This window comes from Arachis hypogaea, chromosome 1 (assembly GCF_003086295.3).
Source record: "Arachis hypogaea cultivar Tifrunner chromosome 1, arahy.Tifrunner.gnm2.J5K5, whole genome shotgun sequence".
NCBI lineage: Eukaryota > Viridiplantae > Streptophyta > Magnoliopsida > Fabales > Fabaceae > Arachis > Arachis hypogaea.
The window spans coordinates 34,200,085-34,221,293 of record NC_092036.1 but is presented as its reverse complement, the minus strand read 5'-3'; the positions used below and the strand labels follow the sequence as shown (position 1 = coordinate 34,221,293).

At 34.0% G+C, this 21,209-nt stretch overlaps 1 protein-coding gene and 1 long non-coding RNA gene across 3 annotated transcripts; both read right to left on the bottom strand.

Annotated features, from left to right (window-relative positions):
• Positions 1-1,368: 1,368 nt before the first annotated feature.
• LOC112801873 (uncharacterized) lies at positions 1,369-5,739 on the bottom strand. Of its 2 annotated transcripts, none has more exons than XR_003202123.3 (5): positions 5,546-5,739; positions 5,312-5,469; positions 5,200-5,237; positions 5,013-5,113; positions 1,369-1,768 (listed from the first exon to the last, which is right to left on the bottom strand). It is a non-coding gene; the product is annotated as an uncharacterized lncRNA (long non-coding RNA). The 2 variants fall into 2 exon arrangements; XR_011862483.1 differs by having other exon boundaries at positions 5,561-5,736.
• A 13,122-nt stretch (positions 5,740-18,861) lies between these two features.
• Positions 18,862-19,857, bottom strand: LOC112712176 (protein FAR1-RELATED SEQUENCE 5-like). Its single transcript, XM_025765024.1, has one exon. The coding sequence runs from the start codon at positions 19,855-19,857 to the stop codon at positions 18,862-18,864; it is 996 nt and encodes a 331-aa protein (XP_025620809.1).
• Positions 19,858-21,209: the final 1,352 nt, after the last annotated feature.

Sequence of the window (21,209 nt, the reverse complement as noted above, 5' to 3'; positions counted from 1 at the left end):
GCACGCAATTAGCTTTAAATCCTAATAATATACGTATACTTATATACATTAACATTGTAAGGACTCGATTTTTGGTAAACAGAAATTTTTGATTATTTTGTAACTTATTTTGCAAAATACAAAATCACAGTTCATCATGATTTAGTGAGTTAGATCCAAATAAAAATAAATAAATAAAAAGACGAAAATAAATATTAAATATGACAATAAATGAATCAAATTTTATTTTACGAGAGTAATAAATTCTTTTGCTCCAATTTGACCTAGTAGAGATTTACTCACATTCATTTTAATCCACTTTTTCTCATTATAGACTTTTTGACTTGCAGTTTACTTTTAATGACAGTTTTGTGCACGTTGAAAAAAAGGTCAACGTTCCGAAAATCAGAGAACTACTCACATTCATTTTAATCCGCTTTTTCTCATTATAGACTTTTTGACTTGGGTTTTGCTTTTAATGACAGTTGTGTTGTGTGCGCATTAGGAAAAAGTCAACGCTCCAAAGACCATGGAATCAATAATAAATGTAACTGCCTCCTTGATAATCATATTTTAGGATTAATCTCAATCACTCATTCTTAATTTATTCTTTCAAATTTATTCTTTCAAAGAATAAATTTTAGTCGTTTATTATTTTATGGCGTGGTAAAATTTAGTTCGAGGCAAACCTCATCCTAATTTTTCGAAATACCTCCTAAAGACCACGAATTCTCTTTTTTCTTTCTCAAGTAACATGGTCCACTCGGACCTAAAGTGACCGAATTTCCTCTCTCTTTTACTCTTTTCGTAGTGTTTTTAATCTTAAGAAATTAATTTTGGTCAACTGTGGATAAACATCACATAATAAGCCATGACTCGGCTCCTTGGCCCCTCTCTCCTTACCCTTTAGACCTTGGTCTCGAATTTTAGTACTCTTTTACCACCATAATTGCATGTTTATTTCAGCCTTTTATTTAAGCAACCACCTAAAGTAAAATTTTGACCAACCTAGTGAGAATTGAGAGAGAAAGAACCGAGTTTTTGAGAGAGAAAAATAGTGCATTTTGTTACGACCCAAATTCCGGCAGGTCTGGGTCACTGTCAGTCATCAAGTGTTACTTCTCAGTAACCCTATAAAACTTTAGACTCGATAATATTTACTACATACCTGTCAGTCATCAAGTGTTACTTCTCAGTAACCCTATAAAACTTTAGACTCGATAATATTTACTACATACGAGCCTTTCGTAATAACGGAATTGCATATGTTAGCTTAATTTTTATTATCTACTTTTTCTTAATAAAACCCATTAGCCACAATCAAAAACATCATCAGAGGTATACAATACAAAATAAATACTAAACAAACAGCAAAATCAAATAACGTGATTACAGAAAAAATTTTCATACATATATACATCTCAAGTTAGTTCATACAAACTCGACATACTTAGATATATATATATATACATATAGACATATATACAACTCACAACTTCCAGATACCTAGTTCATGTAGAAAATCTCTAGACTGGTTCCTGGGCTAACAAAAAAATATTAAGCACTATACCTCAAAAATGCGACAAAAGTGAAAGAAAGTAGAGTCTAAGGAACAAAGACCATCTATCCTACAATCATTCTACCATCGAGGCATAAGTCTGCAAATATCGTCTCAGGACTAGTCTCGAGCACCTCTTGCAGCATCTCCTGTAGGGTCCTTAAACACATGCTCCTTTGATACCTCTATGAATAGAACTCCAGTGGCGGCGACCAAGTAAGAATCCTCCATCTGTGGGGGAAAGGGGAAAAGAAGGAGTGAGAACTTACGGGGTTCCCAATAGAGTGACATCGCAAAAATACATCTCTCTCGTGAAACCTAGAGTTCTGGCTCTATCATAATATTTATTTTCAGTTTACTTAGTCCTAAGTACTATACTAAATTACTTCGCTCCTTTCCGTACTTGCGAGAATTTACATAATTCTTTTTTGGCATCTTCTTTTGGGGTTCATGCCGTTTTAGTGTCATTATCTTAAACTAATATTCCTAGTTGCACTTATCCTCTACTTAATATCATGCAATTATATAAAACACAAACACAGTAAAGGTACAAGTAATATACATTATACAAGAAGCAAATAACACCAATAGGAAGAATAAGAAGTAAACAATCATAATCAAATGCGCAAACAATATGATGCATGTCTGTCCCTAGTGCAGACCATGAGCTCACGCATCGGTTATCTATCCACAACCCGATGTTACCCGAGGTTACACTCGGATATGGTTTCTCAACTCAATCAATAATGTAACTCAAAGGTATGCGCCTGGAAGAGAAACGACTTTCCCAGTAGGCGTCCTTACCCCCGCACGTTTCTCATTCTCACCAGATAATCCGCTTTGGTTTCGTCGAAGCAAACCTCACCCTTTCTCACCAGACAATCCGCTCTGGGTCCATCGGGACTACCAATAATCAATTTTGGTCCTCTTCAGAATATTCACAGTCAATTCTGATCTTCCCCAGAATATTCACACTTAGCTAGTACATCCATTCTGACCAAAAGTTCTTCTCCCAACTAGTATGTTTTTTCTGGATGGGGGTCTCTCCTAGCTAATAAAATATGTCCCATACCGTATTTTATTAGTTCGGAGACTCTCCCTCACTGAGCACTTAATTAGTGAGGTTGTCTGCCCAACGTTACCTTAGTGGAACTTACACAGTTTCTTGGGTCTATCCTTTACTTCTAATATCTTAATATAATCATCTTGCTAACAAATTTATACTCCTAATTATTTTCTCAACTTATTTGATTTATTGCCTCCTTGGCGACCAGATTTCTAATTAAAATTAAAAATACTAAACAGACTCAGAATTGCGCAAATTTTATATCCATGCGTCCATATCGAACTAAAATTTCTAAAAAATTAAGAATCACATTTTCCTAGGCAATCTAGCTCTACTTATTGAAGAAAAACCGAGACCCCTATATCAATTTCTCGGGACAGCACCTTGTTTCCTCGCAAGGTGGGTATATATTGCGAAATACTAGCATAACGACTCAACTCATTAATGGAGGTATTCTAGGACTCTAACGGTTAGTTTAGTTTTAGTTTTTGGTTTTCATATTAAGAATTGAATTTTCTATAAATTTTCAATGTCCTGCTACTGTGCTAACAAATTCTGAGAAAACAGCAAGTAGTAGAATTTTTATAAAAAACATGAAATTTCAATTCTAACTCACTACCTCTAAATTTTGGTGGAATTATAACAGATACATCCAAGTTTAATTTAAAATAAGTTTTAGACTCATATAATATCATATGAGAAAGTTATGTAACCTTAAATTCTGTTCTGTTTTACTTGCTTCTGTTTGAAAATTTCACTGAACTAGTCACCATCTAAGTTACATAATTAATTCTCTAAAATAGCTATAAATCTGAAATTTGAACCAATTATTCTAGGCATTTCAATATTTTCATTGTCACAAATTTCAGGTCAAAAATCATTTAGAATCAAAAGATACTCGAATTGGAAGATGCTGTTTTAAAATCTGAAAAACAGGTTTTAAGTAGAAAACAGTTTAACTTTCAAAAATCATAACTTCCAATCCACTAATCATCTAATCATTTTGAAATTCTAGGAAATTAACTAGATACATCAAATATTCATATAAAATTAGTTTTACTCTGATTGCATGTCTAGAATGAGAGCAATAAATCGGGTAGTTTGTTGGCTTCACTAACTAAGTTCTACAAAAACTGGTTTACTTAACCAGTGAGCTCGTCTTCTTCTAAGGTTCATAACTCTTTCTCTAAAGCTTTAATCCTATGAAATTTGGTATGGTTATACTAAGCCGTCCTAACTTTTATTTGGTTTAAGTTCCAAAGCATTCTCTTTTCGAGAACAAAAGTTATGCATATTCTGTTTTGAGAGATTTTTGTTTAGTTAACCAGTGAACCGATTATCTTCCAAAGTTTATAACTAATTCTATATTTGCTATGGCTCTGAAATTTGAATTGAATTAACTAGACATCATTGGCTTTCATTTGGTTTTGGTCTCACCAGAACAACCCTTCTGGATTAGAAGTTATACATCTAGGGAATTACTACTCTAAATCTGGAAATTCTGTCTAACTAACAGTGAGCAATAATTTTGTAAAATCCATAACTCCCAATATATAATTCCAAAAATTATGAGCTTTTGAAAAAACAAAATAGACACCTTAAAGCTTTACTCCCAAGTAAGTTCACACCAAATCGAGTTCTGGATCAGTACCAATACCTCATGCAAATGGCTGGTATAATTTAAGGAGTTATAGGATTGCATGTCAATAAAACAGTAAATCTGTCATTTTGTAAATTGCATAATTAATTCTATAAAATTGGATTTGTCCTGAAATTTGGTCACACTATTATTGACATATCAATCTCTCATCTATCTTTGGTTGCATCTTAAAAAAATTTAGAATTTAAAAGTTACATATGTTGGAATTCGCTACTGCAATAGCTTTAAAACAGATTTTTCAGTAGAAACCACTTACTTTCAATAATTTTTATCTTCCAACCTACTCATCAGAAAACTCTGAAATTTTTAGAAAAGGTTCTAAACTCATCAACTATTACTAGAATATTTATTTACCTAATTTTGAGTGGCTGGATTTTACCCAAAAATCAGACAAGTCACTATATCGGTAACAGATTCTGCAGCAATTAGCTTAGGTTTTAACTAACCAATTCGATTATCTAAGCTTCTAATCCTCTTCTAATCATTATTATACCTTTCTTAAACTAGCTTAGACTTAATTATCTTAGCCTTACAGCCCCAAGAGCTCAGCTCTTATTCATTTTCATCGTTCATTTATCATATAATATCATACAAGAGCAATATAGTGCAACAATCAATCATAATAGCACTATAATCATAATCATCATACTTAATCAGTAGTAAATACATTAAGCAATCATTCATTTCATCATCAAAATATCATCAATGACATAATCATAAACATAAAATTAACCTAACCTAACCCCTACCACGTTGGAGTTCACTCTTGATCACACTCGGTTCAAGCTCTCTCTTCCTTTCTCGGTTAGTTTCCCTTTCTTGGCTTGTGGTCAGCTGTTCTAACAGAGTTCTAATAGAATCAAAAGAAAGAATCAAATTTCGTTAATCACAAGGCCATTCGGCCAATTCCAAGCAGAACAGGGGAAAGATACTCACCCTCCTTTGCTTGTGATTTCAGCTTGTTCTAACAGAATCTAACAAAAGTAAACGAAGGAATCAGAATTTTGTATTAGAAGAGAAGAAAATAACATTGCTAGTTCTTACTAACAACGAAAATCGAAGAACAGAGGGGGTGATGGGCTGCGTCCTTCTCAGCTTTGGTCAGTCACTTCTTGACCATCACCCCCCCCCCCCCGCCTCCTGAACTTTCGCTTGTCCAGCTCCCTCTCTCTTTTCTTGCTTCTATTTTTGCGTCGCAATGAAGACCTAGAAGAGGCATATGGTTATATAAATAGAAGAAGAAGGAGTGGGGTGAGGTGGTGAAGAGAGTTGCACTGGGTACCTCTTCTTGTAATACCTAATCAGAAGCCATCATTCCAAGCAGTGACCAAGAGGTGGAACTGGGATTGGAAATTCTTCTTGGTGCTGTCCTTAGAAGAAGAGAGAATGAGTTCAGGGCTAATCAGGGTTAGAGTTCTTTTGATAATGTGTATGATCATGGTTCGATTAAACCAAAGGAAAAGAAAGCGATTTAGTGTGTGCTGGTTCATGATTAACTAATTTTAATAATATATCAGTACTTAATTAGTTCATCAAATAAATAATTAAGGATATGGTAATTGATAAAAAAAATTTGGTTTTAAGCTTGAGATAATAATTATTTTGTAGTGTTCCGAGGGTTACCTGAAACTGTAGGTCAATCTCGGATAAGATCTGCGGTGGTGGTCGGTACTGCTCTGTCTGACTTGTTAGATCTGGTGGAGCTGCTGATCCTTCGTCACTAGAGGGTAGTGGTATCTACATGCTTAAATTAGCATGTGTTTTAAGCAAGTTTTTTAGTAGAATCAGAGTATGAGTTATACATGGGTGCTCTAGTGTATTTATAATGGTGTAGAGTGGGGTCTGTCTAAAATCAGCCTACCTCTTATGAGCTTATATGATACACCATTCAATTTGAAGCGTTAGATTAAATTGATAAATGATCTAATGGTTTATATTTAAATTATTATTAATTTAATAAAATTACACTTAAAGATATCAAATCTTTTGATATTTTAAAATGGCCCAATATAAAAGTTCATAACCAAACCCTTATTTGCTGCAGCTATGTGCCCCTACCTCTTCCCTCCACCAACTTCCTCAAACGATCAAACGATGGTTTCTTCCTTTCGGTCTACCTTCTTCTTCTTCGCGATGTCTCTCTGCTTCTTTCTCTATTCACTGTCCTCTGCCTTCTTCAACAACGACTCTATTTCGTTTTTCTGCTCAAATTTCTCAAACCTTTTTAGGGTTTTGGTCAAAAGAGGATGACCTTTAATGGAGCCTCCAGTTGGAAACAAGTTCCGTATTGATTGGAAAATCTATGGCAGATTCTTTAGAGAGATCTATCTTGGTGAGCTTTCTCTTTTTAGGGTTTATTAGATTAATTTATTTTAATAATTTTTGTGTGGGTACTAATATTCAGACAAATGAAGAGGTTGTGATTAAACTTGTGAGTACTCTGATCTACTTGTGTTAATTTTGAAAAAAAAATAGTAATAATCAGGAGGGGCAGCTGCGGTTGCAAAAGGAAAGAGAAGGGCGGTGGAGGAACCAGTGGACAAGGCCACTCTTCAGAAGCAGAGACACATGATCAAGAGTCTGCTGCTAGGTCCAGGGAACGCAAACAGGTACTTACCCCCTTTTTTAAAATTTTTTTAATAGAGTTTCTTTTGTTATATATTTTGATTTAATGTTTTGAAAAATGAAGATTCTTACGTGGTAAGTGATGTTCACTTTTGCTGGGAATCTCACTATTGGGGCTATAATTGTTGAGTTGAAAGGAACAGAAACTGAATTAAAATTGAGATTTTTCAATCTTATCTCTATAACTTTAAATTACTTGTTGCAGCTTCTTGAGTTCGTCATTCCAGTATCCAGTATTGAAAATTGGTATAGAAGATCAATCTTTTATTGACTCTGTTATGGTGATGTGAAAATTGGTGATTGGATTTAGATCTAAATGATTATGGAATACCCATGAGCTATCAACAGTGAGTAGAATAAATTCAAACTTTGTAAAAATAAAAAAGTTTATGAAAATACCCTAAGGCTTTTTATTGTGTTTTGTTTCTATTTTTTTGCTTTAAACTAGTGGTATACTATGTTGCATATGTGTATTCTAAAATTTATGAAAAAGTTATTGAGAATGTAAGAAGTTTAAAATGTTAGTATTAATGCATATGCACATTCGATATGCATAGTTGAACAAAAATGAAGTGTTTTGGCACCATAGGTTGTGGAACATGTTAGATTTTCAGTAGTTGCAATAATACTAATTGTGTATGTTATTGTTTCCTTTAGCTTTTGGAATTGGATATGAGCTTGTAATTTGAGATAGTGACATTACTGATATTGGATTTCCAATCTCACCATTTTGGTGTTATTAATGTGGAAGACACGGTGTATGTGTGTCTTACAGCTCTTGTCCAGTGGCTAAAATTCTAGGGACATCTGCTCTTCAAATTGCACTCTGATGAAAAATTCCAGTTGAGGCAAGGCTTGCAACACTTCTGATGGAAAATAAGGAGTTTTCAGAAGCTTTGAATTTACTAAGATCTAAGACCTCTTTGTTTTTTAATGAGGATTCCACATGTTAATATCGACTACTGTACAGCAGTGTTGTCAATTTCCCACCAAAAATATTCCTGCACAAGTGATCTAATTTAATTTAGCTTTCCCATAAAAATGCCAAAAAGGTGATCTGATCATATGAAGGCAGTTAGATTGAACTCTGTCTTATTTGACAACATTATTAATATTATTATGGCTTTGATTTGCTATACTCTTTAATTTATATGGTGTTCTACATGGATCTGATTATGTGGAAATTATTTTAGCAATTACTTGGATTGTAATATCATTTTTGGATACATTACTCAAGTCAATATGTGTTAGAGATATAGCTTTCATCCTGTTTTGCTTATCATTTTTTTCTTCCATTATCATGGTATAATTTGGCTGAATTAGTATATAATGCATGTCTATTAATCAACTTTATCATTGAATAAATATCTTTGTTACTTGTGCGCTATTACTTGGTAGTTTCAACAAATTATGAAGTATTAGCCATTTAGCCTGTTAATCCATGACAATACAGCTTCATATATCATGCCTCAAAGCAACAGATTCTGCAGAGCTTTCTCAGCGTACATGAGCAACAATGGGAAATAGTTGAAATAGCTGAAATCTTTCAATGAAAAGAGCATATGCTATATCCACCTAAAGTTTATATAATTCATTACGTCTCACAAAGCTATTTTTCAGCATGACGATATCCATTGATTCCCACAAATCCAACTAAGCTATAAAATGAATCAAAATTCCAAAAATCACTAAAATGACTGTACAATCAACCATGTATTATTCATTTTATGAAGTCTAGCAAACTGTAAAGCAATTTTACATCAATCAAAAGTATTCTTGGCTGCAAACACTAAACAGCAACAATCATCCAAATATAAGTGCATTCACAAAAAAAAAATAATAAATAACTCATTCTCCTATTCTAAAGTATTTAAGATTAAACAGAAAAAAAAGTGCTTTTTAATCTATCTTTGATTGCTTCAACAGATGGTTCACACCTCTGCCTCATCATCATCATTTTCCCCTAAAATATAAGCAACATATTTTTAAGTTTAAATAGAGTAAAATAAGTATAGCGAAAAATAAAAAATAAAATTTAAAACATTTTATATCACCAGAATCGTAATCCATTGAAGACTCAGTCTTGCCACCACTCTGTTCGTAATACCTTGAGGAATCTAAATATTCCTGGATTAAAACAGCAAATAGGAAGGCTTATGAGCTAGCCATACAATATTATATGTAACAATCTTATCAATATCTTCCCAAGAGTTTATGCGATATTGATCCATATCCACCGCATCAGAAGTTGCGTCTTCATCCACATGATTACTAACATTGTGCACATTTTGATCACTTGTGTGTCTTTGACTATTTGATGCTTCCTGCAATTTATAGTGACTTACGTTAATTACCCAAAAATATCATAAATTAGGTACAATTTATAACCAAATAAGCAAAATGAACCAATAACCATTGAATTTTCAAAAAGAATCACAATACTAATTTCTGAATTTTCTTATGGCAGCTTAAACTCTATCTCGTCTCATATTTTGGCGATTAAGATCAATTATATAGAGTCATAGCCAAAATCAATATAAGATATACCTCATACTAATATCTTTTCAAGAATAATTCATGTACAACTAAAACTATCAAAATTCCCAAATTACAAAGCCAATAAGAACTCCAAAGTTTACAATAAACCTAAAATATAAAGCAACCATAACATGAACACACTGCTCAGTGCTCACACCACTAGTTAGATTTCAAAAAGTACAATTTTGATTCCTTTAGAAATAGAAATTAAAATTGTAAACCTACAATGGCTGCAATGCAAAATACAAACGAACTACACAATTCTCATACTATTGTTTGTAAAATCCATGAAGTCTCATGCCTCACTATGTCAGATACCAATAGAACAATAATGGAGAATTACAATTGCTACATATAATTATCAAATTGGCATGAATCTTAACTACACCAACATGCTTGTAGCACAAAACTGAACAAATATAGCCTACAACTCCTGAATCAAAACAAATAAATAGAACAAAAAAATTGAATAAAATCAACGAAAGAAAAAAATACAACAGATTCATACAAGGGAGTGGAGGAATACAACAAGAAGATAAAAGGAACAAAAAGAAAATTAAATCAATGAAGTAACTTTATACCTGAGTCTGAGGCTCCATTATTACTCTGGAAGTGGAGGATGAAGGGGGAGACGGAGCACCACAGCACTGATGATCACTCGACGAGAGAAGAGAGAAGAGAGAAGAGGGGACAGGGAGGGAGAGCCTACGAACGACGCTGGAAGATGGATTGGACGGCAACAGCGAAGGCTCGGCTGGACGGCGACAGTGAATGCTGAGACCAGTGGAAAGTAGAGTAGGTGACGGCGACTGGTGAGTTAACAGGGAAAGGAATTGGGAATTAGGGTACCGTATGGTGAGTTTGGGGTGGGGCTGAATTTGGAATGTGGTGAATTAAGGGTTTTATTAGTTAAATTAAAAAAATATTTATGATAAATATAAATAAATTATTATTATTATTAAACCCTCATATGGGGTATATTTATAATTTAAATTTTATGTCTATTAAAAAAGCTCAAAAGACTTGAGCTTACTAAAGACAAACCCCACTTCATTCCCTTGTTAGGTGGCTACTTGTTGTTTGTGTTAATTGTAAATTTTTATGCTGTGTGAATTTTGATGTTGTGTGAATTTTTGGTCTATTTGTGAAAGATGGTGTGTATATGTTGCTTTCTCACCGCTTAACTTGGGATTATGGTGTGGTGAGTGTACCAGAAGTCTAGCACAATAAAAGAAAAAAGCAAGTTACCAAAATAAATTATTTGTAAATTAATATTACCAAGGATACAATTTTTATATATTAAAAACGTAAATGCAACTTTTTTATTATTATAGAAATCACGATAAGAGTATCGAGGATTAGGGTTTGAAGGCAAAGGATTCGATGGTGCTAGAATATTTGGACTATTAAATGGTCCTATAACAATATATTTTTTAAAGTTTTTTAATAACGGCTAAATAATCCTTTTCTAATTTTAATTACAAATTAACCCCATATATTTTATTTAATTATAAAAACTATTTTTTCTTTTATAAATTATTATTTTATGAATCAACTATTATGCTTGTTAACAATAAAAAACAAAAACAATAATGAATTAGATCTTCGATTGATCATAATAAAGTTTTTGTCCATTCTAATGGATTAAAAATTTATATTTGATCTGTGACGTTCGTCCAGGACCGTGAAATCGTGTTTCCTTGAAAACCAATCGATTGGATTACAGTTTATCACAAAACAATCAATTGAAAATTGCAAGGCAGCATGGTTTTTGCATAAATCAATCGATTGGTCATAGTATTTCAATCGATTGGACGATGAATAACATGTGGATTTTTTATAATTCAATCGGTTGTTTATACCTTCCAATCGATTGAATGCTTCAAAACAACCTGAGGTTCACAATTTAATCGATTGTTTTTGTTACTCAATCAATTGAATTCACCAAAATAATATGGATTGACCCAATTCAATCGATTGAAGTGTGTACGTGAATTCCAATTCAATCGATTGGCATGAAAATTCAATCGATTGGAAAGTGAGGTAAATGATGTTTTTTCTGCATTCAATCGATTGGTAATGTAATCCAATCGATTGAAATTTGAAATGTGCTATCTATTAAACTAGAAAACCATGCGTACTCACACCCACTCTCTCCCTGTTTTGAAACCTAAGAACACCATTTCAGTTCCTCCTTCCTCTCTCTAAAATCCAGAAAGCTTCTCTCTTCTTCTTTTCCAATCTCACCAACATCCACTCCAAACTACATACATAATATAAACCCTCATCCAAATCCTTACAAAACCCACCAAACCAATATTCCCATAATGGCCAGAACTAAGAACGCCAAAAGAGCTAGGGTTGAGGGAGAAAGCTCTGCCTCCGCAAAACTAATTGCTTCATCCCATTACATGGCAAGGTGGCTGCCGTCTCCGAGGGCATTAAAGAACTATGTGGAGAAGTTCGAGTCAAGGGTAATTGTTCCTCCCAGGTACATAACAGCCGAGTTCATTCATAATAGGCATTATAATTTGGTGTGGAATGCTTTGCAAACACGGCACTTAACTGATTTTGTACAAACTAAGGATGATTATTACCTGCACTTGGTTAGGGATGTTTATAGTATTTTAAATTATATTGTTCCTAAACTTGATGAAGAGGGTGATGAGGTAATGCCGCTGATTGAGTTTGATTTAGGGTCACAACATTATAGAGTTACTTTGGAACAATTAACTGAACAATGGAATTTAGTTTATCATGGAGCAACATTTACTGGAGGTATTGCGGCAGATGAGGAATGGGGTGAATATAATAGATTGGTTGGTTTGCAAAGTCTACAGTATGAGAATCCACATATAGATGCTAGAGGTAATATAAGTTGCAGTGGGTTGGGTAATAAGCAGCGTATATGAATGTATTTATTTTCATACATGTTGATTCCAAGAAAACATAACCATGGAATCTTGTTTAACGAAGATATTCTAGTGCTTTGGGCTATGGTGACTGGAAAGGAGATAAACTGGCGTTATTTTATGGTTTATCATATGCTTGAAATGAAGAAAGGAAAATCAAGTGTTGGTTTAGGATATGCTTGCCATTGGACCAAGATTTTCACCTGGCTTGGAATTGACTTGAGTGAAGAGAAAAGTGTCGTCTTGAGTAATGTAGCCAAGATTGATGACAGCACTCTAAAATAAATGGGAAGAGATCCGGATGCCTAAGAACCTCAGATCCAAGGACAACCACAAGACCCTGAGGTGCAAGCACAATCACAGGAACCCCTATCACCACCCTCTCCTTCGCTAACATTGCGAGATTTGATGGATGAATTGCGAAGCATGAGAGTATATATGGAGAAGCAATTTGCTGATATGAGGCAGCGTCAAGACAGGCAAACTGAAGCTATCAATCGTCAAGGAAAAGCAATTGATCTTTTATACACTAATCTAGGCATCACAAACCCAAGGGGCATCATCCCAAGGCCTGGACCATGAAGAAATTGTTATCTAGAACTCCACATGATCCTATGATCCCCATTGATTCTTGGATGAGAGTTAATGTTATTGAGTTACAAAAAAATCTAGGACAAAATCTAGGTGTTATTTTCACTGTATCATGAAATGTGTCATTTCACTTTTGAGAGTCCTAGGTATTATTGTTCATTGGGTATTTTGACAATTTTAAATGATTTCATCCCTGTAAATCTGGGAACTTAATTCACATATAGAGTTCTTGAATATTCAGTGGGACTTTTGTATGTAGCTAAATCTTTTTTAAGTTTATCTATATCCTTAAGATGCAATCAGTTCTTGAAACCAATCGATTGAAAAATGCTTGCAATAAGGTGTTTGTATGGATTCAATCGATTGTTTTAGTAGTGAAATCGATTGATGTACCCTCAATTGCTGATTCAATCAATTGTTTTCTTACTCCAATAGATTGAAGTACACTTAATTACTATTCCAATCTATTGTTTTGTTATTGCAATCGATTGGAGTATACTTAATTACTGTTTTCAATCGATTGGTTTTTCATACAATCGATTGAATTATCCTCAATTACTAATTCAATCGATTGTATTGTTATTATAATCGATTGAAGTACACTTAATTACTGTTCCAATAGATTGTTTTCTAAGTGCAATCGATTGAAGTATCCACAATTATTATTTCAATCAATTGGTGGGGGGCTTGATTAGGTATGGTGCCTATCAACCAGTTTTAATACTATTTTTATTTAATTATTAATCTGATGCGTCTAATAAAAATTATTATTATTAGTTGAGTATTTATCTACTTAAAAATAATTATAGATAAGATATAATCATATGAAATAATCAAATTTACTTTGTTAAATTGTAAATAAAAATCAAGATAAAATTTGTTTTGTATTTGATTTTAACCAAAAGATAAGATATCTTAAACAGGTTTAAGATTGTTCACTTAATTTAAAAATTAAAAAAAATAGAATTAAAATTTGGTTATCTTTTTTGGGTGTATATATATGTGCTCAATCCTATTAATTTTTTATACGTTCACAGTTTTTTTAAGTATTTGCCTTTCAACTAAATCTACTCATACAATATTCTTCAGTTGATAATAATCATGGATATTTCTCCTAATGAAGATTTAGTCCTCAACAATGCATGTAATATATAGAATATGTCACTAGCTACAGACTGTGACATTATCATAGTTGATTTTGGTGATCGAATTGAAACTACAATTCCTAGTGCTAAGATAAGACGTAATCGGTTTTAAAATTTTAGTAGAATGTATTATGAGTAATTTAATCTTTTATGTTTTCATATTTCAGGATGACATAATTATCAATCATGATGTTATTCAAAGCAAGGATCTAAATAAAAGTGAAGAATTGTCTAGTAAAGTGGAAGAGGTCCTCCGTAGCATCGAGGTAATTTAATTTGACAACCAGTAATGCAATTTATATTATGTCATACAATCTATATAGTATAAAGATTTTTTTATCACTCTTTTTTTTATTTTTACATTTATATGACATTATTTTACCTAAAATATTTGCAGTCAATGAGAGTTGTAAACATGGCTCGGGACGAAAACATTGATAAAATCCTTGAATCTGTTAGCCGCATTGAGACAATGATATCACAACTCAGTCTGAACAATGATTTTGAGACTCCGACCAAGCTTTCTGTATAAAAGACACATCCATTCTCAAAGAAATTGAAGGCTAAGAGTTCAGATATTGATATTCATACTGCTATATCAGACGATGAAGATGATCTTATTGAACTGAACAAAGGGTCTTTCATTCACGATGATGCCTTCAAAATTGAGATCAATATGGACAACTCAGTATCTCCAACTATAAGAGCCGCAACAAAAAAGAAAAATATATCAAAGGTATATGCATTTGTAGTAATAGACAACAACTCATATTTTTTACTAGTATATTCTTAACATGATAATAAGAATTAACTGAATATATTTTTTTCCTAGGGTATGACCACTATGGGGACACAGAAAAAATTACCCTTCACTTCCCCAGGCGGAATTAGAAAGCCACAAATTGAGTCCAAATCATCCAATAAATCCAAGGCGTCTTATGCATTGAGCCAATCCACAAATGACTATAAAAGACTTGTTTATTTCTTTTCCATTACGGATGTAATTACCACTTAGACACTAATCTTTAATTAGCTAGTCTCTTATGAGTACTGCTAATTAACCATTTAGTTGTGTATTGCTAATACTTTTGTGTCAAACTTCATAGTTAATGCATTGTAAATTTATACCAACTCCAACCATGCGTCTTTTGGAAGATCAGATAAAGGCATGTACATATGCATTTTCAGCCTCGCTAAATCCATCGTAAGTTAAGTTGATATTATCACTGTTGTCGATGAATGGGGACCAATCTAATGTGTTTTGGTTTTTTACTGATACAGTGAAGAACTTGTGGTAACAGATACAATCAGAGCAACTAGATCAGACTTTGAACATTTCATACCTGACAGATCCATTACGGATAAGGTACCCAAATAATCTATTAATTAATTTACTTTTGATTTTTACACAATCTAGTAATATATTTGGATTATGGTTCAGGTTCTTGAATTAGCGGCATTGAGATGCACTGATGAACAATCTGATGTAAGTTTGAAGACAACATGGCAACTTCCACCCAGATTTGTGGTATGTTATATAATCCCTAACAAGATAATTTTACTGATTATAAGTTATAAATGTAGTGCTGATATAGAACCTTGCTTTATCATGTACTAACAGTTATATTGGTTTGCATTAATGAATTAGGTGGACGTCTTCAGCAAGATAAATTTAAGGAAGAAGATGGAACACTATATTTATAAATTTATGCAACCTCCTGCTGATTTAAAATTTGTAAGATTTTTTTTGGATATTCTTTGTTGAATATAGTTTTTCATCATTAACATTCATAACTCACGGGAAAATTTTATGGTATAGATATATGTTCTTGTTCAAGAGGGTGACCACTGGTATCTAATGATAATCTCGGACGATCGCACAATCTATCACTTAGACACCCATTTTAATGATGACAGAATTCACTATCGTGAACGTGTTATCAATACACTAGTAAGGCCAAGAAAAAATCTTTATAAGCTTATTTGCTGTTATTTTATTTTTATTATTTAACTAGTTAAATGAAATTAGGCAAACATACTGGAGCAAGTCATCAAGTCAAAATTCTACAAGGATGATGGCATTCAAGAGTATAACAAACAATTTCAGGACTACAAAATTAAAAGACCAGAAGATATACCTCAATGCAGTTCAAGTTGGAACTCTGCAACTTAGGTAATGAAGTGGATGGATATGACTTTTGAGTTTAAACCAAATGGTAACAATAAGGCGAGCATTTATAAAACAACTCTCTAATATTTAGTCCCTATTTTTTTTGTACTAATTTATAATAAATAAATTGTAGGTTGAGGATCACGATATTCGCATGATAACCACTGTGCATTTACTCCGGAGTCGGATCAACCAGAAGAAGTCACAATTTATAGTGCCGGCCAATGAGTTTTGGAATATGCACACAAAATAGAACAAGATGTAAAGATAATAGCAGTAATCTAGATATATGACTATACTTTGGTTTTATGTTTGAAGGATGTACTTCTTTAGTTATTTTTCAATGACTTCTTAAATAGATATTTATTGCTTGTGACTTTTACAATTTTTCTCTACATCTATGCATATAGAGATATTTTAGTTTCAAAAACTCATATTTTTATGATGAAGTAATGTCATTCTCATTTATTATTTCAGCAACAATGCCATACAAATTTTATGTCTTGTGAATTATATTTTATTTTATATAATTAATTTATGTAAAAACAATCCATGGCCTTTTATTTTTTTGCATTCTATTTTGTTCTTTTCATTTGTTCAACATTAGACTGGTCTATTGAATGTCGACTAAAAAAAAACACCATGCAAGATATATCAAAGCATTTTAATAATCTGTCCATATATTACTAAGACATATACGAAGTATATATATTACAGAATTTTAATCAATTCTTCCTAGATTACCAATGGAAGCCCCTTTTCCTCCAATTCTCTATTAGAGCGATAGGTCTTTTAGAATTATCATCTTCAGATTTTACGGTTTTCTTAAGAGGCACAGAATCCGTTGTTTCCTCATTATAAAGCTCTAATAACGTTACTTTCACGTTGTGATCTGGTTTCTCAACCTCCAATATACCCAGGAGCAGCTCCTACTCCACCAGCAGGACGAGGTGCAGGACCAGGCTGACCGGGCCTTGGTGTATCATCCTTTAAAATGAGAAACAAATACAATCATCAATAAACCCGTAAATGGTACATAAAAGACACATTTCCTCTAACAATAATCAATTCGACTAAGAAATTAGTAACATCAAATTAGCAGAGGCACACCAAATTTAGGTCATTAACAGTTTTGCAAAATTGGAGGAAGTAGATGGTACAATAATACTTAGAAAAATTAAGCAAAAATAAAAGCAAGAGACTGAATCAGAAATAGAACCAAATTGAATAAAAAATAGAACAAAACTGAATCAGAAATAGTGAAATACAACCAAGCTAATTCCTCTTTCCTGCATTAACATTGAATAAAAAAAAGGTTCAGAGTCAACCCTAAACCGAAATTACCCTAAATTAACAACAGAATTAAAGTTCAGAATTATAAAACATCCTCAAAATCAACAACTCAACCATATAATCAAGAACAAGCTAATTAAGTGTTCAATACAAATTAACTTCAATAAGCAGACTAAACCAGAATTAAAAAAAATCCGAATTTTAGAACAAAAAAAAAACAAAAAAACAAACCTGAGGCTTAGACTTAGAGTCCATTACAGAGGATGACAGAGATCCATGATGGTGAGACGATGGCGGCCACGAACCAAAAACCCAGAGATGTATGGACAACACTGCTTCAACGAATGGGCGACGAGCGATGAGCGACGGGGGACTACTGACAGCCGATGGGCAACGAACGGTGGCGGCTTCGACTGCGTCTGGTGTGTCCGTGTATGCTGCTGCGCTTCGTCGAGGAAGAGGGAGAGAGAGAAGCCCTACGAATTTACAAGGAAGGCAGAGGGAGGGGAAAGAGATGTGCCGCCGCGATGGTACTGTCCGGCAGCGTCATTGGTAGCGAAGAAGGAGGAGGTTCAGCGCTGAGATTCGGCGCTTGAGAGAGGGCTTGAGGGAGTTCGGATTCATGGAGTAGCGAATTTAGGTCACATGGAATGTAACTATGGATTGTGGAAGGGGATGCTTTTATATTAGGGTTTCTTAATAACACCGGTTCGGTTCGGTTCGGTTTGGGCTTTATCTATCAGAACCAAAAACCCTAACCGAACCACAAAAAGCTGCAAAAATCATTTTTGCATAATTTTTCTGTTTTTGGTTTGTTCAGTTATCAGTTTTTTGGGTTCGGTTAGTCGGTTTTGTTCGGATTGGATCGATTTTGAACACCCCTAATGAGAGTAGACTATGGAGGCTCGATATGAGAGGTGTGAGTGGGTCTGTCTGGGACTAGGGTTCATTCCCCTTTCTTCAGCATGCAAAATGTGGCATAAAGCTATCCAATTTCGAAAATCGGCCAGTTCGAATAGGTTTTCATGACATTGTTTTTTTTTCTCCAGCCCATTAAACGACGTTGTTGGTGCGGCAGTTTAAACCAAAAAACTACTAAAAAATCGTCCGATTTTTTATCGGTTTATCAGTTAACCACCGGTTTGACTGGTTTTTATACCCTATTTTTCGCTAACCGATTTTTATTTGAGAATTATTTCATCTAAAAAGCATAAATACGACTATTGGAAGAATATATAAAATATCATTAATATAGTGAAAATAAATAAATAAATACAAATATGAAACTGATTCTCTACGCAAAAATATTTAGTTTATAGAGTTGTTAATCATCACTATCTATATTAGCCATCAGTTTGGTATACATGTCGCCATCATCCGAACCATTAGCTTCATCTTCTATAACGTTGTTGTCAATGTCCTTTTGCCAAGGACATGTTGTTTTCTTATGTCCTTCCATTTGACAAACACTACAACGTTGCCGCTTCTTCCTAGATGGTTGTCTTGAGCCTACACCGCTTTGATGCACATACGGATTGCTACTTTTAGCTACACTTGACTGAGGTTGATTAGTGCCTTCGTCTGCAGCCTTGTAAGATGAGTACAATCCCATAATTATGTCACGTGTCTCTTCATATCTCTCTGGTACTTTAGCAGCAACAGCAGCCAATTGCTTCGAAAATTCCATCAAGGCATTTTGACGACTAATAACAATAGCATCCCTGGTGAACCCACTTGGATCATTGAGTGCTGATTTAACCTTTTTTGTCCATCTATCCAATACCAATGACTGGGGAATCTCACAAATGTCTCTGTCAACCAAAACTTTCACAATATGTTCGCAGAGAATTCCAAATGACTCCATTCTTAAACAGGTACGCATGAAGATCATTTCTTCTTGACGAAAATCAATGGTCCACATAAAATCGGGCCTCCCATGCTTACACACAATGTACTTTATGCAATCATCGTTATTATCTATGTTTAGCACCCGCATTGATCCAGCTCTAGAGAGAAATGGCCGAAACAGAAGAAATATCTCATGAGTGTATAACTCAGCAGCATATCTCTCTAGCAGCTTTATACAAGTCTGCTTGACGGACACCCCACGTGTAGATTCATAATCAACATTAAATTCTTTAAAATGCAAGTGTGCAACACACCTTTGAAAATGCTCTACAAAACTTGTCAAATCATACCACGACCCCACGTACCTTGCCACAACTGAGTGTAAACCTTCACATCTTGAGGTAGTTCTAAATCTAGCAAAGAATTTTCCCCTTATATATGCAGTAGCCCACATATGCTTCTCTTCATACATGTTGATCACCACGACTTATCCTCAAGGCCAAATTCTTCAATAAGCTGAACCCACTTACGCTTAAAGACAGGAATCTCATAGTCTCCCAACATGATTTTTCTAAATTTAGATGTAAACGATGGATTTCCGACATTGCTAGTTGCATTTTAAATAAGGTGCCAAGCGCATAATCTATGTCTGACTTCGGGAAATGCATATCTTACTGCATTCCTAATCGCCATGGCCCCATCAGTTATTATTGAGGTCAGGGTCTTGCCCTCCATTGCAAACATAAGCTGACGCAGGAGCCAAATATATATGTCAGTAGTTTCATCCACAATTAATGCAGCAGCAAAAATAATTGTTTAGTTGTGGTGGTTATCCCCGCTGAATATGACTAATGGATAATTATACTTGTTCTTCTTGTACGTAGCATCAAAAGCAATAACATCCCCGAAGAGTCGATAGTCTAGTTGGCTAATCCCATCAGTCCAAAACAAGTTACGTAACAAACCTCTTGAATCATGACATGCCTTGAAATATAATTGTGGATCCTTCAACTGCATATCCTCCAACTTCTTCAACACTCGTGCTGCATCACTAGGAATTTGACGCCTTTGCTGAGCAATCTCATTGTACATATCTCTGGGACCATAGCCAACAAATTCATACCTGCCTGTTTGACTAGCTAGAAGACCAAATATCTGTGAAGTGTTAATCTCGGACTTTAGCATGTTCATCATTTGCATAATATCTTCCTCTGACTTTTTTCTGTGGGCGGGCAAAATAGCACTGAATTGTGTATCAAATAGATCATGGTTTTGTTCGTCAGAGAAATAAAAGATATGCCACCTTCCAGTTTCTGGTACAAATTTAACATTCATTCGGGCTTCACACCCAGTTCTTGTTTCCAATCGAGGCTCCTTCTTCCATTTTTCCATCGTGTAATATTTCTCCTCCCTGAATCCTTGCCTATGACATACAAACTTTTGTTTGTAAATCTTGCCAATATTATTCTTGAAAGTCTTACTCTTCCTTGCACTAAAGCCCTTCGACTTTGAGTACTTCAGATAAAAATCAAATGTAAGCTGCAAAGTAGAAAAGTGATATTTGCCAATTTTCTCCGTAAAATTTTCACTAAAGTTTAAAGTTGTAATGTCTTGCACGGAGTCAACCGCATAAGCAGCGTCAAGGATATCTTCTGACTTTTCAGATTCAGAAAAATACGCTCCCTCAGTAACTTCATCTCCGAAATCTTATTCGAATTTATTCTGTTCATCCATCATATCTTGGTCACAAACTTGCTCTTCTTGTTGGTTAATGTCATCCTCCTCCTGGTATTGCTCATTCATCTCAGTGTCCGTAAATATACT

Excerpts from the sequence above, each read along its gene's own strand:
- LOC112712176 (XM_025765024.1), bottom strand. The coding sequence starts at position 19,857 with ATGTATGAAGAGAAGCATATGTGGGCTACTGCATATATAAGGGGAAAA.